This window comes from Solenopsis invicta, chromosome 3 (genome assembly GCF_016802725.1).
Source record: "Solenopsis invicta isolate M01_SB chromosome 3, UNIL_Sinv_3.0, whole genome shotgun sequence".
NCBI classification, from domain to species: Eukaryota; Metazoa; Arthropoda; class Insecta; order Hymenoptera; family Formicidae; genus Solenopsis; species Solenopsis invicta.
Window position 1 is genome coordinate 4,664,392 of NC_052666.1, and position 24,116 is coordinate 4,688,507.

General features: G+C 35.4%; 2 protein-coding genes across 3 annotated transcripts in view; one reads left to right on the top strand and one right to left on the bottom strand.

Moving 5' to 3' along the window:
- The window catches only part of LOC113005769, a 420,425-nt gene that overhangs the window by 236,315 nt on the left and 159,994 nt on the right, over positions 1-24,116 (bottom strand). The window lies entirely within an intron of this gene.
- LOC120356741 (putative uncharacterized protein DDB_G0271982) lies at positions 16,048-19,952 on the top strand. Its single transcript, XM_039446425.1, has 4 exons — positions 16,048-16,165; positions 16,247-16,403; positions 17,544-17,815; positions 17,987-19,952. The coding sequence occupies exons 2-4, from the start codon at positions 16,394-16,396 to the stop codon at positions 18,401-18,403; spliced, it is 699 nt and encodes a 232-aa protein (XP_039302359.1). The 5' UTR covers positions 16,048-16,165; positions 16,247-16,393; the 3' UTR covers positions 18,404-19,952.

The window sequence follows — 24,116 nt, forward strand, 5'->3', positions numbered from 1 at the left end:
GGCGCTACGGGCAGGATCAAGACTATCGACTTATAGTAGGATAAGATCAAACTAGCGGCGCTGATAATCTCCCGAAAACGGTTCGATAATTGGAGCAGCGATGATTCCGGCGAATTCGCTCCGAAACTGTCGTACAGTAAACGACTCGCGAATTACCTCTACCGTTAGCGCCAAACTTGTATTCTGATATTGCTCTCGCGGTTATATCGTTTCTTTATAAAAGTGCTTTTGTATCAGTAAGTGGTCTTTCAAATAAATTTAAAGTTAACCAACTTAACAATACTTGTGTCTCACTCCAAGCCTCTCCTCACCGTCCAGGTTCCTAAGGCGTGATACGCGCACGCCGGTTCGTCGTGAGGCGTCGGAGGTTTTTAGACTCAGCATAGAAAAGAGAAACGTTCATGGAATTCCTGGCCTTATCGCCAGGGTAACCGCTGGTAACCTGACGTTACCCGCCTGCTCGGTTGGTTAAGGGGATGCTAAAGTGAACGGCGAACTCAATCGAGGTCGGTCTAGACTCTAATGGTCCTGCGACATCTGCGGCCCTCCGTGAAACTAAATGCGACATTTGCGGATCTCTGCAGAACTAAAAATGATAAATATCGATAATACCAACATTTTTATCGACATTTATCATATAAGCATCATTTCTCTTCTATTTTCACATGAGCTCTGTTAGACAGATACTTTATTTCTTTTTATTACATAACAAAAAGAGAAGAGAAGAAGTACAATGAAGTACAGCGTTATATAAAAATTATATGCGTATAATAAATACTTATAGTATTGTGTCATAATTAGCTAGTTCAAACGCCTCCGATATTATATCTACAACACAATGTACAGCTGTAGCATTTTGTTATAACAAGCCAGTACACGATAGATAATGACCCTAGCAAAAAATTAGAAAGTCAGCACACAATAAATGCATCTGACATTTGGTTATAACTATCTACAGCACAATTTTCGGCTGTAGCATTTTGTTATAACAAGCCAGTACACGATAATAACCCTGGCAAAAAATTAAAGAGTCAGCACACAATAAATACATCTGACATTTGGTTATAACTATCTACAGCACAATTTTCGGCTGTAGCATTTTGTTATAACAAGCCAGTACACGATAATGACCCTGGCAAAAAATTAAAAAGTCAGCACACAATAAATGCATCTGACATTTGGTTATAACTATCTACAGCACAATTTTCGGCTGTAGCATTTTGTTATAACAAGCCAGTACACGATAATGACCCTGGCAAAAAATTAAAAAGTCAGCACACAATAAATGCTTTTCACATTTTACAACTGTGGCATTTTGTTATAAGTAGCCAGCTCACAAAACGCCTCTGGCAGTAATTACAAATGTAATTATAATTAGAATGGTTTACCGGTCTATGGCAAAAGAAACCTTTTCATACCTCATTATAGGTTTCTTACATAACGTAGTTCGTCTTCGCAGACGATACGGCGGCTTTCCGTTGTCCTCCGCTGCCGCTACCGTTGTCATAGTCGTTCAGTAGCTATTATCACCAGCACTAACGACGACGACGTCGGCGACGACGACGAGGACGACGTTGCCGCTACCGTTGTCGTGGTCGATCACTATTATCACTATCAATGACGACGACGACGACGACGACGATGACGACGTCGCCGCCGCTGCCGCTACCGTTGTCGTCGTCGTTCACTATTATCACTATCAATGACGACGACGACGACGATGACGACGTTGCCGCTACCGTTGTCGTGATCGATCACTATTACCACTATCAATGACGACGACGACGACGACGACGAGGACGACGTTGCCGCTACCGTTGTCGTGGTCGATCACTATTATCACCAGCACTAACGACGACGACCGACGACGACCGCCGACGACGACGACGACAACGACAACAACGGCGACGGCGACGGCGACGGTGACGACGACGACGACGATGACGAGGACGACGTTGCCGCTACTGTTGTCGTAGTCGATCACTATTACCACTATCAATGACGACGACCACGACGATGACGACGTCGCCGTCGCCGCTGCCGCTACCGTTGTCGCGGTCGTCCACTATTATCACTATCAATGACGACGACGACGACGACGACGACGAGGACGACGTTGCCGCTACCGTTGTCGTGGTCGATCACTATTACCACTAACAATGACGACGACGACGACGACGATGACAACGTCGCCGTCGCCGCTGTCGCTACCGTTGTCGCGGTCGTCCACTATTATCACTATCACTGACGACGACGACGACGACGACGACGAGGACGACGTTGCCGCTACCGTTGACGGCGGCGGCGGCGGCGCCGGAGAGCAGCCGGCGGAGAGCAGGCAATATGAGTAGGGACTGGGGAGCTCTTTCTCTCTCCTGCTTTCTTGAGGAGTGTCTCCTTCTCGATCTATCCTCTTCTGTCTCGAGCGTTCTCTTTCTTTCTTATAACAGGCGTAGTTTTGCTTTCAGCTACGAATTCCGATTTTCGTGTTGCAGAGCCGAGTTGCACACGCGCGCGCGCGACGTATTACTATATATACGTTTCCTACTTTTATATATGTATATATATATATTTTTTTTTATATATATATATATTTTTTTTTTATATATGAATAATTATACGCATATGGAATATACGTACAATTATTTATACATATAAGTTAGTAGGAAAATCTTGATAGAACAACATTTATTGTATGATAAAATCTTGCATAAAAATTTTAATCAGCAATTATGTACGTACATTTAGAACAATAGATATAGAAGTATTGACCTGTTGTAAAACATTGATAACTGCCGATGTAATTTCAAAATATTTCAAAGTATTCGGCAAAACTATGACGATATATATCGATTTTTTTATCTTAATAGTATATTTACAAAATTAGAAAGAAATTGAAAAAATATAGCTGTATTGTGCATGAAATATTTATAAATATAATTAATCCATATAAATGTTTACAAAAATGCTTAATTATTTCTAAATTATAATGTAAAAATATTGAATAATTGCACTAAGATGATACATTATTACAATTAGAACAAAGCAGTTTTGTCAAAATAACATCTCAGGAATATTTGTCAAAGATGAAATAAGTCTGAAATAGAGATATAAATGTTTCACAACTTATATAAAATTTATTTAAAAAATCGTTTTATTTTTTATTTAAAATGTTACCATGCTGTAATATTTCATACAGCTATATTTCTACATCATAATTTAGATATAGTTTTGGTTAACATTTATTTCAATTAATTCTTTTACTATTGTTTTATGTGTAGCACAGCTATCTTTCCTAATTATTTCTTTCCAAATTTACTTTTGCAAATGTATCATTGATATGATTCGCATATCGTTATAGTTTTAGTACCGAAATACTATTTTGAAATTAATTAAACAATTATCAATATTTTATAAAAGGTCAATACTTCTGATTACAATTTTTGCAAGATTTCGTCATCGAATTTGATAAATGTTGTCTTATCAGGGAATATCGCACGTCTCATCACCAATTTGACAACTCCACATCTGAAATCACATTTAGTTAAAAATAACGTCAAAACGTGTTATAACGTTCAAATAAATGTTACAATTTTTACATTTGTATTGTTTCTAATTTCAATTTAATGTTATAGAAGAACATTGTTCAATTTCTTAATTTTTTTTTTAAATAATATATTTTGTATTAAATAATTATAAAATGTTTACAAGTATATCACAAGTAAAAAAAGAACAAGATTTACAAATAATTAATATAAAAAGTCTTGTATAATCACCACTACTTGGTACGCATTAGCGGCCGGTTTTCTTCATAGCCTTGGATGCTGTTCTGCTCTCGCGCGCAAGGTGATTAAGTAAGAGGAATAACTGTCAAGAAAACAGAGCCAAAAATTGTTTGAATATTATTTGGGATGCATGTAATTTCCTTATTTGAATTATTTTACCTTAATATGAATACCTTGAGTTTTTAAACAAATGTACTGTAGAATAATATAATAATAAATTAGAATAGGCCCCTCCAGCGCCCATTCTCGTGAGACGCAACCAATATCTTTCTTCGTCTCTCCGATAATTTAATTGATCAATTTAATTTTTTTTAACGAAAAATAGCCAGCCCACAATAAAGCCTCTGGCAATTTCAAAAATACTTATCGATTAAATTTTTATAAATAAAATGAGACAAATTTATTTATTGGGAAAAGGCATCAATTTATTATGTTCTATAATTTTGACAAAATGTTGTCTCATACATTTTACATCCTTGGAATATTTTTCATTTGCAGGATTGCCTCCTAAGGCTACAGTTGTGGCGAAAGCGGCAGCATAAATTCCACAACTTGTGCCATCAGGTTGACATTGAACCTTTTCATATGTAATATCATTTTGCCTTATTTTGGGGTAACGAAGATGTATATAATTTTTTTCCTCAGCAACCAACTTATCGTATGAACAGCCAGGTAAACTGTCATACACGTGAAGTTTGTTACCATCAAAAAATATACATCGCCAATGACCGCTACAATTTCCTCCGATTATTTGTAAGCTTTTGTCCCTTTGACTAGCTTCAATCATGTCGGGGTAAACTATATATAACACATTTTGCGTTTCGTATTGAGATGTTTCTCTTACAACGCGTAAAAATTGTGCTAACGATTCATCGTCTAATCTGCTATATATAGGCAGGACATTTCTTTTTATATGCGAGATGAGAGGAACATCTTCATCCAAATACTTTTTTAAATTTGCAACCTGTTTCTCAGACAGGCTTTGCTTCTCACTTGTATCATTAACAATGATGCAATCATCATCTTGCACCACATTTTGAACAGTCGTAGCAGCAATAATTGTTGCTTTTGTGAAGGAAATGTTACATTTCAATTTTTTTTCTTTGACGGCATTTTTATTTTCTATTACATTTTGCTGAATTTTTTTTTTTGTTGCTGCTTCTTGCGCTTCAACAATATAGCTTGGATTTCTGATAGGCATATGCCTATTGTGACGACTATCCAAGATTTCTGGAAGCATGCATTCTTTATAAAAGTGCAGTAGGGCAGGCAACATTTTATTTGTCCAAAAAACAACATCTTTATTTACGTATGTTATTTTTATGCTTTTTGGTGTCCATATAGCAAAAATGCAATATTCTCGCCGCGTTATGTTTAATTGACCCTGAATTTGGTAAAAAAATCGGTGGTTTCGATTTATTTCATCAGGGTTATTTCTATCAAATATGCCTTTCAAAGAAGATATTGTTTTTATGGCTTCTTCCGCTGTCAAATGTTCAGCTGATAGGGGACATTTGATTTCTATTAAACCATTTTCATCTATGATACCATCAGGAGAAGCACCGAGACAAGGATTTTCATAATCTATGAAAAATCCGCAAGGCTGTATATCTTTGTTTAATTTTGCGGCTAAGTCTTTTCTCGCCTCTTCTTCTCGTTCGCGACCATATATCATTGCTGCGGTATCAATACACGGAGGATACAAAATATTCTTTACCGTCATTCCGCAAGAAGTTGTCGCTCTCATTTTGCATACATTTCCGAAATTAGATGCTGTTAACCTTTCAGATCTCAGTGATAACCATAGCTCGGATTCACTTTGTTTTATTGTATCCCGTTCAATTTTTTCCCAGTTCTTTGCATCTTCGGACAATTTTTCTAAATGTTTTTGCCGAAATTGTTGTAATACATCATCTGGAAGATCTGGTTTTTCTGATTGCGGGCCATAAAAACGATCTGTTCCTTCTCGTATTAATTTCCTTTTTCTTCCATTTATTTGTCGAGATTCTCTGGTTCTTGCAACTTTTATTTGCCTTCGCTTTTCCAGGTTCTCGACAATTGAAGGAACAACTTTATCCATACCTTTATGCAGTTCGGTAAGAACTTGCTGTGTGTTATATTGTAAAACTGATCCCGCAATTCTAGCGTTATAAGATCCGCGTGCACCGTAAAAGACACCCTTTCCGCTCACCACTTTGCAGACGTTCGAATGAAATGCTTCCGCATTGTTATTCGTAACGTTTTGTAATAAGCTGTCAGCGTGAGCACTTAGATATTTTAGAATATCCTCTACTTTTTGATAGAGACCGTGCCACGTCAGAAGCCGAACAGAACTTTTTTTTGTTACACGATTTTCTTCGCATTTACGACCACGTTCTTTACATTTCTTATGCTCACCAAACACATGACTAGGAATGTTTAATATGTCGAGTCGTAATTCCCTTGCCTTGTAATGTTGAGGTTGCTGTTCTTTCATTCGTAAAGAAACTGCTTCTTTCACCTCTTTTCGTATCGTCAGAATATTTTGTTTTACAATTTTTCTTGCCTCGACAAAACCAAGTTTTCTTTGCGTTTTTGGCTGAGTCATCGAAGCCACGGCTTGTAATTTATTGCACATATTGCGAAGCAGATGATTGCTACATTCTATTTTGTTAACCATTACCTTTTGTTCGCGGTATGGATTATTGTTTTTTATACTATGATATACATTACTGTCACCATCGGCGATAAGTGTTTTGTATATCAAATTATGCATTTCGATGCTACACTTAAAACCACATGCAAGGGCATCGCTCTCCATACGTGTGGAACTTTCTTTGCGATCAAAATTTTTATAACATTTATGAGCTTTCGGTTTAAAATTTTGTCGCTCTGCAAAATCACATATCGCACAATATTTATTGCGAATACCAATAAACAGAACTTGTCCTGTGCGATAACCAAGTATAGCACCAACACCGGACAGTGAATCATATTTTTTGCCGTATGATCTCTTACTCCAACTGCTATCTGCTACAACGGTTATATGTGCAATACCGTCCTTTATTTCATTTTTTTCAATAGCAAGTTGTCTTTCGAGTTTACCTGCCTCTTTCATATTTTTCATGGCAGTCTTCTCGAATTCATCAACTATTTTTTCGCAATATTTAATATAAGTTACTTGAGACATGCAACGAATATTCATGCCTGCGCACATCTCTTCCAGCGTGGAATAGCCAATTCCTGCTGTAATAGTTGAAGCCACAGCAGCAGTGTTAATATCTAATACCTCTGGTTCTGTGGATTCTGACCAGATAGTAGCTGTATAATGGCACATTTTGCATTTGAAAATTAATTGCGTCCGTAACCCACGGTAATAAGTTGTTTCGACTCTCCAATCTTTAAATTGGCAGTCAATTCCTCGCGCATGATTTTCAAATACTTTGTGCAACTCTTTAAACAAAAAAGACAGGTCCACAATGCGACGACCTTCAGGTATATTATCATGGATATCTCCATCCACAATGCCTGTGTCATCGATAACAAGCGTTTTGTTATCTTCGCAATTATCGATCTCTTTATACATACCTTTGTTTATTGACGTATCCAAGCTGTAATCATTTCTGATCTGTGAATCCATCGCATCAGTCTGCAATTTTACATCGGAAATCGGAAAATCGCGCGCGACAGATTCATCTGCAATATCGTCACACACTTTTGTGCCAACTGCCTCAAGTGCCCTCAATAATCTACGCCTGTAAAAAGATATAAATGCGTTAGGTTAGGTTATTTTGTCAGTAAAAATTTATAGTTTTTTGTGTGGAACATTTTACATAATCCTGAAAAAATTGAATCTCTAAAAAGATAGAACAGTTCTGCGTTTATCTAACTTCTAATTTCTTTCATTGTTATTTAATATTACCTTACTAATAATAATATATAATAATATAAATTTCTGAGAAAAACGATCATGTTGAAAATTACACTTTTTGCAATTACTCTAAACTAAATTAGCCAGCTCACGAAAAACGATTCTGGCAATCACTTACAACTAGCCAATCCATGATAATGCCCCTGGCAAGAAATTAAAAAGTCAGTCCACGATACACGTCTCTGACAATACAATAAAAATAGCCAGTCCACGATAATGCCCCTGACAAGAAATTGAAAAGTCAGTCCACGATACACGTCTCTGACAATACAAAAAAAATAGCCAGTCCACGATAATGCCCCTGGCAAGAAATTAAAAAGTCCACGATAGACGTCTCTGACAATATAATAAAAATAGCCAGTCCACGATATTGCCCCTGGCAAGAAATTGAAAAGTCAGTCCACGATACACGTCTCTGACAATACAAAAAAAATAGCCAGTCCACGATAATGCCCCTGGCAAGAAATTGAAAAGTCAGTCCTCGATAGACGTCTCTGACAATATAATAAAAATAGCCAGTCCACGATAATGCCCCTGGCAAGAAATTAAAAAGTCCACGATAGACGTCTCTGACAATATAATAAAAATAGCCAGTCCACGATATTGCCCCTGGCAAGAAATTGAAAAGTCAGTCCACGATACACGTCTCTGACAATACAAAAAAAATAGCCAGTCCACGATAATGCCCCTGGCAAGAAATTGAAAAGTCAGTCCTCGATAGACGTCTCTGACAATATAATAAAAATAGCCAGTCCACGATAATGCCCCTGGCAAGAAATTAAAAAGTCCACGATAGACGTCTCTGACAATATAATAAAAATAGCCAGTCCACGATAATGCCCCTGGCAAACAAATTAGAAAGTTAGCTCATGATTAACGCTTTTGATTATAATCATCAGTAACACGTTTTATAGCTGTGGCATTTTGTTGTAACTAGCCAGCCTACGCGAAACGACTATCTGACAATTTCAACTAGCCAGCCCACGTAAAACGACTTTGGTAATTAATTTAAAAACGTGTGTCAAAATAAACATGATCACAATACATTATTCAATAATTCAAAGTACTAATTACGTAAAAGTAGTATTCACAGTAATATTTATATGAATATAAATAATTTGTACATAAAAATTGAAATAAAACAGAACTGTATCTTTCAAATCAGAGATTCATTTTTTTCCCGTTTATTGATAAGAATTCACTTAGGCATTTGTATCTCACGAACAATGTTACAATGAATCAAATTTTAATGAAAATATGATGTAGGTAATATGTATCTTTTTAAAGTGCTAATTTTAATAACGATTAACATTTTTTAATTATGTTTATTATAAAACATTGTTACCTAAAAATAACATTTGTACCACTAATACATTATAAAATTACACATTTCCTTTTATAAATTTTGTGAAAATAATTTATTTTCTTTTGTAATTAAATTATATTTTTATATAATTATTTAATTATTATACATTATATTTTCATATCTGATAGTTATCATTAATTCTGAATTACAATATTTATATATATTAAAATTCTAAAGCATATTCCAAAAGGAAAAGTTCTAACTATTTGGTTTGGTTCAAGGAGATGCCAATTTTATTGCTCCTGAAATGAAAGCGTTTTTTGTTTTGTTTATAAGCATCCAGCAGCTCATAGATAAGACATGAGAGGAAAGAGAAGGACAGTAGGACTTCAAAATCAGCACGTAGCATACTTTTTGAGCCTGTATTCATAGTTATAAATAAGTTTCACTTTTTGAAAGAAAAAAAAATGTATAAATGAATATGTCATTCATTACATTTTTAATCAAAGATTGAAAATTATTAACGACTATAAATATGTGCCTAAATTCCAGCTCTAAATCACAGCAATAATCTTCAATTCTTCTACAATCTAAAATAATTAATATAAATAAATTATAGAAAATAATTTGACGGAGCAATGGGGTATGTGTTTTTGCTACTTGCAACGTGATCGACCGAGTGTTGTTAAACAATTTGCAAATGACATCCCAGATTGCAGAGAATTCAAAAACAATTCAAGTTCTTTTCGTCAATTCTGAGTTTATTTTGAGATGCAAAATTTCTTTTTGCATGTTAAAAGACATTCTTAAATAATATAAAAATAATTTTCAAAAATTTGAATTTCTCTGTGCTATCTAAGATGACAATATGTATTAAAAAATTCTGCAAAAAAAATAGTTTGGCGATTTGTCCAAATTTAATAATTTACTTTCAATATACACACAAGACGTAAATCAATCATTATAGGTGTATACAACTATGAATTTTTATTACATTTTAAATACAAAAAATATAAAAAAAACTTGTATAATATACTTTTTCTATCATTTGCCGCGTTACATAACAAATATAAAAATGTACGTTTTTACAAACATCTTATGAAAGAAACAAATATATATATACATATATATATATATATATATATATTGTGAATAACTTTTTCTATAATTATTTATAACTTGTATGTAACTATGTATAAATTTGTAAGAAAGATGACTAGGAAAATCATGCCAGGAAAATCAAGGTTTTATAACGTTCATTTTTATAAAAAATTCTTGTTCAATTTACAAGACTTGGTATGTCGGTTTGCATTTTGCATCGATTTTTATCTCCAGTCAACGAAGCGCAATCTAATTGCTCCGCTCTTCCTTCGCTTTACACGTGGGCCTGTGCGCGGCGGCGAGGTAAAGGGAAATGCTCGGAAACGGTCTCTTTTCGTTTCGAGCTTTTCTCTTTTATCTTTTATTGTGTCTCGTCAAACCGCGTTGCCATGTTACTTCTTCCGTCTTCTCGCCAAGCGGAATTGCCGATGCCACGAGTTATACGATTATGCATTTTTCTCTCTTCACTGAGTTGAGAGAAAAAGCATGAGACGCTGTGGTCCTATGGACAACTGCGGCGTTCTCGCCGTTTCACATGCCGATCGAGTATACGTATACCGCTCGACGATAGTTCGCGTGCACGGCTCGCCGTTCTAGGCGATTCTCTTTCTCTCTCCAACTATCCTTTACGCTGTTTGCTTTTATCTCGTTACACCTTGATACATGATTTTCGATTTTTATTTGCCGACCATGCGACGAAAATTTTGTACTATTGCGTCTACGAGTAAAATTCGGTCCGTAAACATTGATTTAATAAATTTGATAAGATTGTAATATTCATTTACACATTCACTGCGGTAGAACCCGCTATTCAAGCATTCTCGAGAAGATGATAAAATACTTCTAGCACTTATACTACAGTTACGGAAAGAAAAACGTCAATTGGTCTCTTTGACAGGATGGTCGTGATTCTTGGTTATCATGCTGAAGGTTCCAGGTTCGATTCCTTAGAACAAGATTTTTTTTTTTGTAAAATGTAGTATTAAAAAAAATCCAAAAATTCACAAATGCTTTTTCACAATTAAATTAAATTTAAATTGAACACAAAACACAAATGTAAAAATTATACCAATTTTTTGACGTTTTCAAAACACTCATCGTAAATTTTCATGGCAAATATTTCTTTTGTGTTCTTGAGAAAGTATAATTCAATTGATAACAGAAGAGTATTTTTAAACTTTCTAATATCTTTGTATAATAACGTACTTAGCATAAATAATTAAAAATGATGTACCAATAATATATAATAATTTTAAAAAATATTTGGAAGTTTAAAAACTTTCTTCTGTTATCAATTTAATTAAATTTTCTCAAAAACACAAAAGATATATTTACCATGAAAATTTTCAATGAGTGTTTTGCAAACGTCAAAAAAATTGGTACAATTTTGACATTTGTGTTTAGTGTCCAATTTAAAATTAATTTAATTATGAAAAAGCATTTGTGAATTTTTGGATTTTTTTTAATACTACATTTTACAAAAAAAAAATCTTGTTCTAAGGAATCGAACCTGGAACCTTCAGCATGATAACCAAGAATCACGACCATCCTGTCAAAGAGACCAATTGACGTTTTTCTTTCCGTAACTGTAGTATAAGTGCTAGAAGTATTTTATCATCTTCTCGAGAATGCTTGAATAGCGGGTTCTACCGCAGTGAATGTGTAAATGAATATTACAATCTTATCAAATTTATTAAATCAATGTTTACGGACCGAATTTTACTCGTAGACGCAATACTACAAAATTTTCGTCGCATGGTCGGCAAATAAAAATCGAAAATCATGTATCAAGGTGTAACGAGATAAAAGCAAACAGCGTAAAGGATAGTTGGAGAGAGAAAGAGAATCGCCTAGAACGGCGAGCCGTGCACGCGAACTATCGTCGAGCGGTATATGTATACTCGATCGACATGTGAAACGGCGAGAACGCCGCAGTTGTCCATAAGACCACAGCGTCTCATGCTTTTTCTCTCAACTCAGTGAAGAGAGAAAAATGCATAATCGTATAACTCGTGGCATCGGCAATTCCGCTTGGCGAGAAGACGGAAGAAGTAACATGGCAACGCGGTTTGACGAGACACAATAAAAGATAAAAGAGAAAAGCTCGAAACGAAAAGAGACCGTTTCCGAGCATTTCCCTTTACCTCGCCGCCGCGCACAGGCCCACGTGTAAAGCGGAGGAAGAAGGGAGCAATTAGATTGTGCTCCGATGACTAGAGATAAAAATCGATGAAAAATGCATATCGATATACCAAGTCTGGCAAATAGAACAAGATTTTTTTATAAAAACGAACATTATAAAAGCATGATTTTCCTGGCATAACGTAGTCATCTTTCTTACACATTTATACATGTTACACATAATTTCAGAAAAAGTTATTCACTATGTATATATATATATATATATATATATATATATATATATATATATATACATACATATATATATATATATATATATATATATATGTATATATATAGATAAATATTATATAGATATGTATATATAATTTTTAAAAATGATTTAGAAATGTCGAATGTGATTATGACTCAATCTATTTTATACGATTGTCATTATGATTTGCATTTTTTACGTCCTGTATATTGAAGGTATACTATATTCCATGGTTGGATAAGTTAAGCCTTTTTTCAACTACATTAAATTAAATTTAATGATTTATACAATTAATTTAGTTACGTTAAAAGTTACATGATCAAAAAACTAATTAAGTTACGTGTAAATTAACTAGAGTTATTAGAAATTAATTTTGAAAAACATTATTCATATTCAATTACAACATTGTAATTTTATAAAATTAAATTACTCAAAACAATTATAATATGGATGAATAAATAAATTTAATATTTTATTTGTATATTAAAATTGTATAATATAACAAAGAAATCTTATATTTGAGATAAGAATGTATTTTTCTCTTACATTTATTTCTTATACATAAATAAATTTTTAACTTGGGGGAAAAATGTTAATGAATTAAAGTAAATGTGTTTTAAAAATAACTTAACAATTAAATCATTAAAATGTAACTAAGTTATGTTAAAAATTATTAACTTCAGCTTTATTAATTTTTAACTCCTAGTTACTACCCATCTACCCAACCCTGTTATATTCCATTCAGACGAAACACTATTATGGAAGTTAAATAATCTGCGCGCGCGTGCGTACGTACGTGTGTGTGTGTGTGTGTGTTTGTGTGTGTCTCAGAAATGGGATATTTCAAGGCAGCTTTAGGGACGTAGAAACGGTCAAGAATAACAAAAAAGTCACATCATTTTGCGATATTTGCTATAATTATGGAATTATAAAATAAAACGTGAGAACCAATGTTTGGTTACGCCGCGCTTTGCATAGCCGATTGCATCTTGGTCGATGGCGGCGATGCGTGTCGAAGGAAAGGTCTAAATTAGACACTAAGGCGCCATGGCACCTTCCCCTCGCCGCGCGACTCCATCACCGAACGGGATGTGAGCGGCTACGCAAGGCGTAACCGAATTGGCTCTCACGTTTTATTTTATAATTCCATAATTATAGCAGATATCACAGAATAAAGGAAGACTTTTTCGATCTTCCCGCTTCTACGCTCCTACAAATCAGTCGTATCCTACTTCTGGGATAGACCTTCTCGGACCTGTAGAGAGAGAGAGAGAGAGAGAGAGAGAGAGAGAGAGAGAATTAATAATAATTAACGAGACTCACCTTTTCACCCATGCTTTTTTGACAGATAGTCTGGGTCGACATAGCCCTGGTCTTGACTTATTTCCCATTTTATAAAACGAACTATTTTTTACAATGTACGAACTACACGTAACACGTTTCTTCGTGTAACACAAATGTCTATATAATAAAAACTTTTATTATTTTTTCACACTTCCATATACTTATTACTCATCTAGTACACTTCTCAGTTGTACAGTACACGCGATGTGTATCAGGTCGCGCGACGACGAAAGAAGTGAACTCAAGTCGATGACTGCTGACCATGTCGTCGCTGTTTTGTTTACGCGCATCAACCGTTAGCGAGATTATGCGACTATCTTTACGCATGCATGTAACCAATATTATCTATTTACTGTGGGTTTGAAAAATGTGTCAATTTCTAATGCCGTTTCTAATTTTCATTTTGTAGCTATCTTATTGTAACACATTTTCAGAAACGGGACTATTCCAAGATTAAAAGTTTTTAGTGTGTGATTTACAATTAAAATGTACATATTTATAAATTTAGCATAAAGATATTATAACAAATATATATATATATATATATATATATATATATTTATATATTTTTTTTTAGTTTTATGTATTTTTTTAATATCATTTGCTGCATTATTTATAAAAAATGATGAATAATAAGTCTCAAAAATGTGTCTTTAATAATAATTATGTTGATAATTCTTGATATCCTCTTTTATTGCGCATACTTTTATAAAAAAGTAAGCGCATACTTTTATAAAAAAAGAAAGCGCAATGCGTTTGACAAAGTAACATAAAACTAAGAGACTTATATGGAAATTTTGCAGATTGTTATGTCAAAAATCGCTCTGTGATAACGCACAAAACTCACAATCGCGAGGTCAATGGTTCGAGTTTTAATAAATAAAAATATTTTAAATTATATTACAATTTGTACGTAAAGTAATTGTAACTTACATACTTTATACATTTTGTATAAAAATGTGGAATTTTCTTTCTTTCTTTCTATGTAAAAAATTTGTTTTCAAAATTTCTATAAGTAAAATTCAGAAAACCCTAATGTTATCAGGAATTGTAATAACAAATTGAAATAATGAATACGACATCACTGATCGAAAGCAGTTCTTAGTGCTGAAATATATTTTCTAGATAAATTTTACAAAGATTTACAAGATTCCCGCTACACCCTGCAATTTTGCTGGATAAACACAGCTTTAGAAGAATCTAAATATTATATTACGAAATTAAATTGCTAATCCATTTAATTATTTATTTGCTACTTGTATGCATCTCTACTATCTCCCCTACTCCCGGGTAGTTAAGGAATTCAGGAAGTTCTAACTCTGGTGAAAGCAATATTTTTCGTAATAATTTCCTCACAGTTTTTCGGCATTAGAGAGAGAGAATAGTAGAAATGCATTCAAGTATCAAATTAATAATAAAATCGATTAGCAATTCAATTTCGTGATATAACATTCGGATTTTTACTGTGTCTGATAAAATTGCGGCACAGTTTGAGAGAATCTTGTACATGTTTATAAATTTCATGTAGGAAAAAACACGCATTTTAGGAATATATTCTATTTAGAAATGTAGTTTTTTATCTAATAATATAATTTTACTTTTGTTTCATTTCTATTATCAGAATAATAGACGAAAGTAAAGGAATTATAATATTTCCAGTAGATTACACAGAGATCTAAAATCATATAACTATGCATAGCTAAATTGGGCGAAATACTGTTTCAAAATTATATCCGCAATTATCAATATTTTATATAAGATCGATATTTGTACATCTATATTTGGAAATACATGTACATGATTGCAAATTGTAATTTTTGTGAGAGTTTGTCGTATAATAGACTTGTTTTCTATTCCTGCACTAGAATGCACTGGAACGTTCCTTCTTGCTTTCACTAACTTTCAAATATATATCTATTTCATTTTAAGTACACTCTAATTCAAGGAGTTCAGGAAGAGAAAACAAACAGAACAAATGTTCTATACTGGTTCTTCTAGTTATTTTTTTATATGAATAATTTGACATATGTTAGAAACGTATCACGAATATTTTTTTATATAAATATTTATATACATATATATAAACTTGTAAAGAATAATGTCTTACGCGTATCGCAACGCAGATTGACAAATCGAGATCGGAAATCGTGTCTAAAGCTGTAGAGGAAAGGAGACAGATGAGCTCCCCACTCTTCGCTGCTCGACGAGAGCGCTACCGTTACGACGAGCGAGCGAGCGTTTCTTTCTCGTTTCTGCTCTGCTTCGGACCACGCGGGTGCACGCGGGATTCGTGAGGCCGAGTCCCGAATCCCGGTTTACTATCAGTACTGAATATCTATAGTTTACTATAAATACTTTAGTATACTATAGATCCTCAGTACTGATAGTATATATCGGTGAAACAGTTAAGTGATCGAACCGGCGGCCACGTGTGTAATAAGGAGCGTAACGGAAAGCCGTGCGGAAGAACAGGAGAGGAAGCGTGCGGAAGAACAGGAGAGGAAGCGTGCGGAAGAACAGGAGAGAAAGCGTGCGGAAGAACAGGAGAGGACATGCCAAGACGTAAGCATTAATTATTTGTTTAATTAAATATGTGCGTGTATATATGTGGGTGTATGCGCGTAGTGTGTGTATGTATGCGTGTGTATGTGCGTGGTGTGTGTGTGTGTATGTGTGTGTGTGTGTGGGTTCCAGTGAGAACACACATACACGGCATGTGATAGGATCCGCAATGTAGGATACCTGTATGCCTTGCGTAGAAACACACACACACACACACACACACACACACACACACACCAGTGAAAAATGATAACACAATCCACGTGCGTGTGTACATGTATATGTGTTTCTACATAGTTATACGTTGTGTAGAAACACACACATACACGCACGCACGCACACACGCCGATTTCGTTATCAATTCACACTGGGGTGTGCGTGTATGTATGTGTATGTGTGTGTTTATCTATACAAAGCATACATCTAAATCTGGATTTCAAATTGCGGAATCTGTTGAATGCCACACGCAATTTAGCGAGGCTAGCGACAGTGGCTACGTTTTGTTTCACGCATAATAGCTTCTCGCTATACTAATACGCATAGTACATTATTTTATCCTTGTAATTCTTCAAATGTTAAACAAGGACGAAATGATATATCATGCACATCATGTGTGAAACGGAACGTAGCCAGTGTTGCGCGCGCCGCAGCTACTTGCTCAGGCATTGGTCGCTTGAGATACGAAATGAAATCATTCGTTGTAAGAGATCGCGCCACAGAGTGACATTAAACTAATATTCTCTCCCTATAAATTCCTTGTACATACTTGTGTACGGCATGTGACAAGATCCGCAATCAAGGATACCTGATTCAGATGTATACACAAGCATGTGTAAGGAATTTATAGGAAGAGAATATTAGTTATGTCACGCTGTGGCGCGATCTCTTACAGCCAATGATTTTATTTCATATTTTAAGCGACCAATGTCTGGGCAAGTAGCCGCGGCGCATGCAACACTAGCCTCGTTGATTTATATAACTCTATCAGATATCTTACACATGCATGCCGTGTACGTGTGTGCTTGCATTCTTCACTTCAGCACATATACGGCAAACATACTTGCGTGTGATATTTGATCCGCAATTTGAGATCCTTGATTTCAATTCATAGGTGTCTTTAAAATTTGTTTTTTTTTCCAGGTAGCGAAGGAGGCTTGCCGAAAGCTTTGGCAACAGAGGAAAAGAGAAAGCAGAAAGAAGAAGAGGAGAAGAGATCGAAAGAGAATGAGAAAGTAGAGAAAAAACTGAAAGAGAAAGAAGAGCAGCAAAAAAGACTGAAAGAAAATGAAGAACAGGAGAAAAGACTGAAGGAGCAACAAGAACAGGAGAAAACGCAGAAAGACAAAGAAGAGCAGCAGACAAGATTGAAAGAGGAAGAACAAAGGAAAGAAGAAATTCAAGAAATGGCAAAGGTATTTATGTATTTTTTAAACAAAGCCAATTTTTTAAATTAATTTTTGTGCTAACACAAGGAACAAAAATGTATTATGTTACATTTATTTCGAATGAGAAAAAGAACGATTAAGAATTTATTATATCTTTTTTAAACATCCCTAATAACAAATAAATTTTGATTGTTTTAGAAAATGGAAAGAATGCGGAGGAGCATTCAGAGAATTACTAAAAAGAACAACCGGAGATTCGCTCGTGGCGGGTACGGGCAAAGATTTCCCAGTTTGCCAGCGTACCCGCCACCGCCGTCAGCTGCAGCGTACCCGCCACCGCCGTTGCCAGCAGCGTACCCGCCAGCTGCAGCGTACCCGCCACCGCCGCCGCCAGTCTGCAGCGTACCCGCCACCGCCGCCGCCAGTTACGTACCAGCCACCGCCGCCGCCAGCAGCGTACACGCCACCGCCACCGCCAGCAGCGTACCCACATCCGTTAGCGCCAATGGGAGCGTACCCGCCAATGTACCAGTCAGCCGGAGCGTACGCGCAAAGACATCCGCAACCACCGGCGTATACGTATGGGTTATATTATTATTAAAAATAATGGTATAACACATACCGAAGTAACCTTTCTAGTAATCTTAATTTAGCAACTTGACAACTTTAATGTAATGTCACTGTAATTATTGTTTATGTACCATATTCGATTTGTAATTTTTTGTTCAGTTGTAAAAGGGAGTAGAGAGTAATGTGCACAGCCGGATTCGCGCAAGGTGCGCACGCATTTGTCATTTGTGCTGATTTATCAGCAAAATGATTGTGAAAAATGTAAGAGCGTGTATCTTTACGGATCAATTTGTACTCGTTTATTAATATAAATCAATTTGGACTGATTTATTAATATAAATCGATACAAATTGATTCGTAAAGATTCATAGTTGAAGAGATACCATAGTCTCTCGTGCCAAGTACATTGAGCAACGCTACGCGATCCGCAACTCTTCAAACGGTATAATTTAAACGGCGAATAATAATTTTTTTACTTTTACGAATTGTGCATAGTCTGGTACTAATTATGTTTTCTTCATTTGTGTACTACTTTTGTTTAGTGAAAATATCTCTTGTGAACACTGAACACAACGAGGTGACAGTTTTAGTCTCCAAAATTGTAACCGTACGTTTAAACAAAAGTAAAGCGAGAAGCTATGTGGAAAATGAAATTTGCTATTTAGAGATTTAAAAACTTGAACCTCATAACATCAATACATCGGTTGAGACGAGTGACACCGTGCATTGGTGGCACATGTGCATTCAGTATATTTCATAAACATCTTTTTCATGTTATTACCAATGTGAACTATCTTTCGATGAGAAAACTTTTCAAGTCAGTTCCAGACTATGCACCATATTCGATTTGTAATTTCTTGTTCAGTTGTAAAAGGGAGTAGAGAGTAATGTGCACAGCCGGATTCGCGCAAGGTGCGCACGCATTTGTCATTTGTGCTGATTTATCAGCAAAATGATTGTGAAAAATGTAAGAGCGTGTATCTTTACGGATCAATTTGTACTCGTTTATTAATATAAATCAATTTGGACTGATTTATTAATATAAATCGATACAAATTGATTCGTAAAGATTCATAGTTGAAGAGATACCATAGTCTCTCGTGCCAAGTACATTGAGCAACGCTACGCGATCCGCAACTCTTCAAACGGTATAATGTTAACGGCTAATAATAATTTTTGTAATTGTATGAAGTGTTCATAGTTCGATACTTATTTTACGTTTTCTTCATTTTTTTACTTTTTTTGTTTAGTAAAAGTATCTGGTCTGAAAAGTGGATGTAACATAATGAGATGACAGGTTTTGCCTCCAAAACGAAAAAATTGTAACCGTACGTTTAAAGAAAAATAAAGAGAAAAGCTATATGGAAAATTAACATTTTATACTTCTTCTGTATAATAGCTACATTATATACATGTAAATGCGAGCAAAGTTTAATTGTATTTTTATGTAATTTTTTATTGTCTTATATTTTTTTCGCTATAAAAATAACGGGTTTACGAAGCGTGATGCGGAATCGCGTACATCTATCCGAGCTTCATCAAATGTAAAAATTCTTTTATTTTGAAATAAAGAAGATTCATGAGAAAAACCACACAAATGAGATCATAAATTGGTTCAATAGAATAATCTACTTTAAAAAAATCCATCCTTTATTTCGCTTTGCATTGTTGCTAAAATGGAAAAATTTTGTAACACAGCTCGTAATATTTGAACGTCTTTTGTGATTATTGTAATAGTTATATATAATCATACGCTAATTAGTTTTAACAAACATTTTTTTCGTATTTATTTAAATTAAAATTATTAAAAATTGAATTATTTTGTTCTTTTTCTAGTCATTTATAATTGATTGGGAATTTTATTACGTCAATCGTTTGACGGTATTGGAAAGAATTAGGGCAATCGCAAAATGCGATTCTATCGACGTTTCTCCATCATCCTTTATATGTGTCATGGGCTGCGTTTCGAAATTCACTATTAGTACTAAAAATCTTTATTATACTACAGGTCTAGAGTAAACGGAACTACAGATTTTTAGTACTACCAGTGTATATTAGAATTTAAGCCAGACGAAGCAGATAACACGCTCGCCGTGTTTCATTTTTTTGATAGGAAACCTAACCTAACCTATTATTGCTTAGCTTAGATTCAATCCAATCGATCGATAAACAGATCGATTGCTTCGTCCGACTTGAACACTGCCATCTGTCAAAATACAGGGCAACTAATTGTCTGCTTTCTTCTGCTGCGATCAGCTGTGATATATCGAGATCAGACGTACGTGTGCTCACAAATTTTCTGTCAAAGAAATCTTTTATATTAGACTTCTAAGCCAAATTTTGAAAATTTTACGTTGTTCTGGCGTCTAATCTGCACCTCACTGCACATTCATTTTGTAGGAAAAGACCGTCAAATATTTGTACGAAGCGAATATTGCCACTCGTTGACAGCTCTGGATGCCATACTAGACTATGATTAGATAAAATGATATAAATTTAACGTTTTCGGCATAAAGTGGCGTGCTGTGAGGTACATTAAAGTTTATACTTTAATTGTAGAGAAGGATTTTGAAATCTAATAATTGCAATTAAAAGAAAAGTTTGACAGAAAATTAATCGTTTTCTGTCGGTAAAAAAGGACCATGTTTAGTATCCCCTTAAGCTCGTGCTTGTTGTTAAACACTTAAGAGCCTGTTTAAAGTTGGATTATGGTATAAGAATTAATAATACAAATTATTTTATGTGACAAATGTCATAATTAATATTGTAACAATACGCCCCTCCACCGTCCGCGCGCCTCCGTTCCGTCCATCAAACACCGAGCACCGAGCGTGGCAAGAGGCCACGTGCACGCATAGCTTAATCTCGCGGCGCAAGCGCGCCGACCGTGGCGTTCCACAATGCTCCCACTCCAGCTTGGCCGACCGAACGCGTGGATTGGCTTGCCCAACCGCGCATTCGGATATATAAGCCGGCAGTGGAAACGCAGAAAACAGATCCGCCCGACTCTCCAATCTGTCCAGACGACCGAGCATCCTCGATCGCTCCCTGAAGACAAGCATCCTCGATCGCTCCCTGAAGACAAGCATCCTCGATCGCTCCCTGAAGACGAGCATACTCGTCGTTCTCCAGTTTCTCGACGGGCATTTCCGTCGTTATCCTCGGCCAAATATTCTCGACCAGTCAACTCCGAGATCCTGGACGAGCATCCTCGACGTTATCACTGGCCGAGCATTCTCGACCAATCACGCCCGAGATCTTTGGCGAGCATTCTCGTCATTATCACCGGCCGAGCATTCTCGATCAATCACCGTCGTCCTCAAGTACCTTGATCGCCACGCGGACACCGAGGCGAATTTTGTAACTTAGTCATTGGCACGGCATCCGCGCCCTGTCGATCGAGCGTCCATTTGCACGAGGCGCGCTCGGGCAAATCGTGGAGGCGAACGCGCCGGCAACGGCCCGCACTCGCGGTGTCCCACACGCACGCGCACACACGACCGCGCTAGCCAATCCTGTCACGCTCCGCGACTCCCCGACCGTACGAGCGAGCAGCCCGCGTAACCTACCAATCAGTATTTTGCGAAGTATTCTAATTCCGCCTAGCCTAAGTATTCAAGTAAGCTCTTTCGTTTGATAGCATATGCGAAGAGTCTTGAGTTTCCGTTCGCGCAGTTGCATTGCACATCGCTATTAAGTTTATGACTAGATTGTTAGTTAAAGTATTAAGATACCTGCGAGCCGCTTCTCTTTTCTAGTTTTTTCTTTTCCTTTATTTTACGATTAACCATTGTAACAACGGCTGCCACTCATCTTATTTGAATAAATCATCTTCTATTCTTTCTACTATAAACTCTGGGTATGATCATTACGGACACCTGACCAACCGACGAGCCTTATCCGGACCAATCCCGAAATTCCCGCACGGCACCGTCACACCAAAACAGCGTACCGTTACAATATATACAAACATATTTTAATTATCCGATTATGATATATTTCAAAATTTTAAAGCAACAGAAAGTAAAGTTGTAAAGATACTTTTAAAAAATTACCGTTTACTTGGTTATATTTACAATTAAAAAACTGTACTAAAACAGTTTTTTATTTTTATACAATTACAACATTAAAATAATTAATAATCAATGTAAAAAAAAGTTTCATTAATATCATACCCATTTTGTACGAAACACTTCTGTTTAAAGATTTTTTTCCATTTTCTGTAAATCCTCATTTTTTTACGGTAGACTTTCTGCAAATTTGCAAATGTCTACTCCCTGATAGCCTCCTGTTTGTGTTGTTGCTGTAATGTTGCCAAAAACAAAGGGCATTAGTTTTCAGCAAATTTAGAACAAAGTGTGTGTCTCATTTGCCTTTGGTTTGACATCATATGAATTCAGCACGTTTTGCTGTCAATATGCTGCGTATTTGTTGTCAACGGTTTATCGCCATACATAATGCATATCGCCATAAAGAGCAACATAAGAACAAGTTGCCAACAACATGTGCTAAGTCATAAATTTTAGCAAAAATTCAACAACATGTCGAAAACGGTTAAATATATGTTTTGTACTTTTTTTTCAAATATATAAAAAATAAATAAGTTAATTCTTCTTTCTGCTGAATTGTCACCACTCTGCCAAAAATGTGCGATAAAACCGATTAAAAAAAAGTAGTCCGAATCAATTGGGATTTCTACACCAAAAATACGGTATTAAGACCGATTGAAAATAAGATCGGAATCCAGATAGATTTATTAAAATAGAATACATTAATGTAAACCTAATAAATGTTTAGTTTACAAAAAAGTATTTCTTGTATCCTTTTTGTTAAAAAGAATTATATTTAAATTAAATATTTAATTTATGTACAAGATACAAATTGTTATTTACATATAAAAATATAAAATTTTATGTGGACGAATGTTCCATACACACGTCACGTTTGAAAAGAATGAGAGCGAGTATTTGTCTCGAGCTTACAACAAGTAAGTCCCGAAAGCTTATGGAAGTATGAGCTGGGGTGTCCGCCGCGGTGGCACCTAGATATAACGCCTGTGGCCGCACTCGACTCACGAGAAAATCTCCCGCGGCGTAGCCGCCTAGCGGTGACGCCAGCACTCAGTTGTTAAATCCATTTCAATTCGATCTGATAGCCAAGTAAATAATTAATTTACTCCTGTTTATTTATTACATTACACACGCTCGCGCAACACACAATCACATACGCACACGCGTTCACACACACACACAAATCATTTTCGACATTTTATTTGGCTACAAGACAATAATTAACATATTTAATGTTTTTAACAAATACATGACAAAAGCACAGCATCATTATCTTTTTTTATTATCGTCACGTTGCTCTTATGTTGTTGAAAATGATTGATAAAGCAAAATGTTTTCCACGAATAGAAGTCATTTTGTTGGCAACAGAATAAACAACAGTTGCTCTCCGTTTGCTTTGAATCTGCTGACATAAAATGTCTCAAATCTACTCTCATGTTGTTGAATATGTAGGACTATGCGTTACGTTTTCAGCAAATACACAGCAACTAGTCGAAAATTCATGCTCAGCATTAAGTTGCCTGATTTTGCAAAACATGCATGGCTATCAGGGCTATTGTATTAGTTAATAATGAGGTTGTTTCTTGTCTTACAGTCTTGATTGCTGATTTTTTTTTTTAGTTCTTTAAGCTGTAGTAAAATTTTGTGCTAAATAAACTAAATTACTTTCAAATAAACTGTACAGAAAA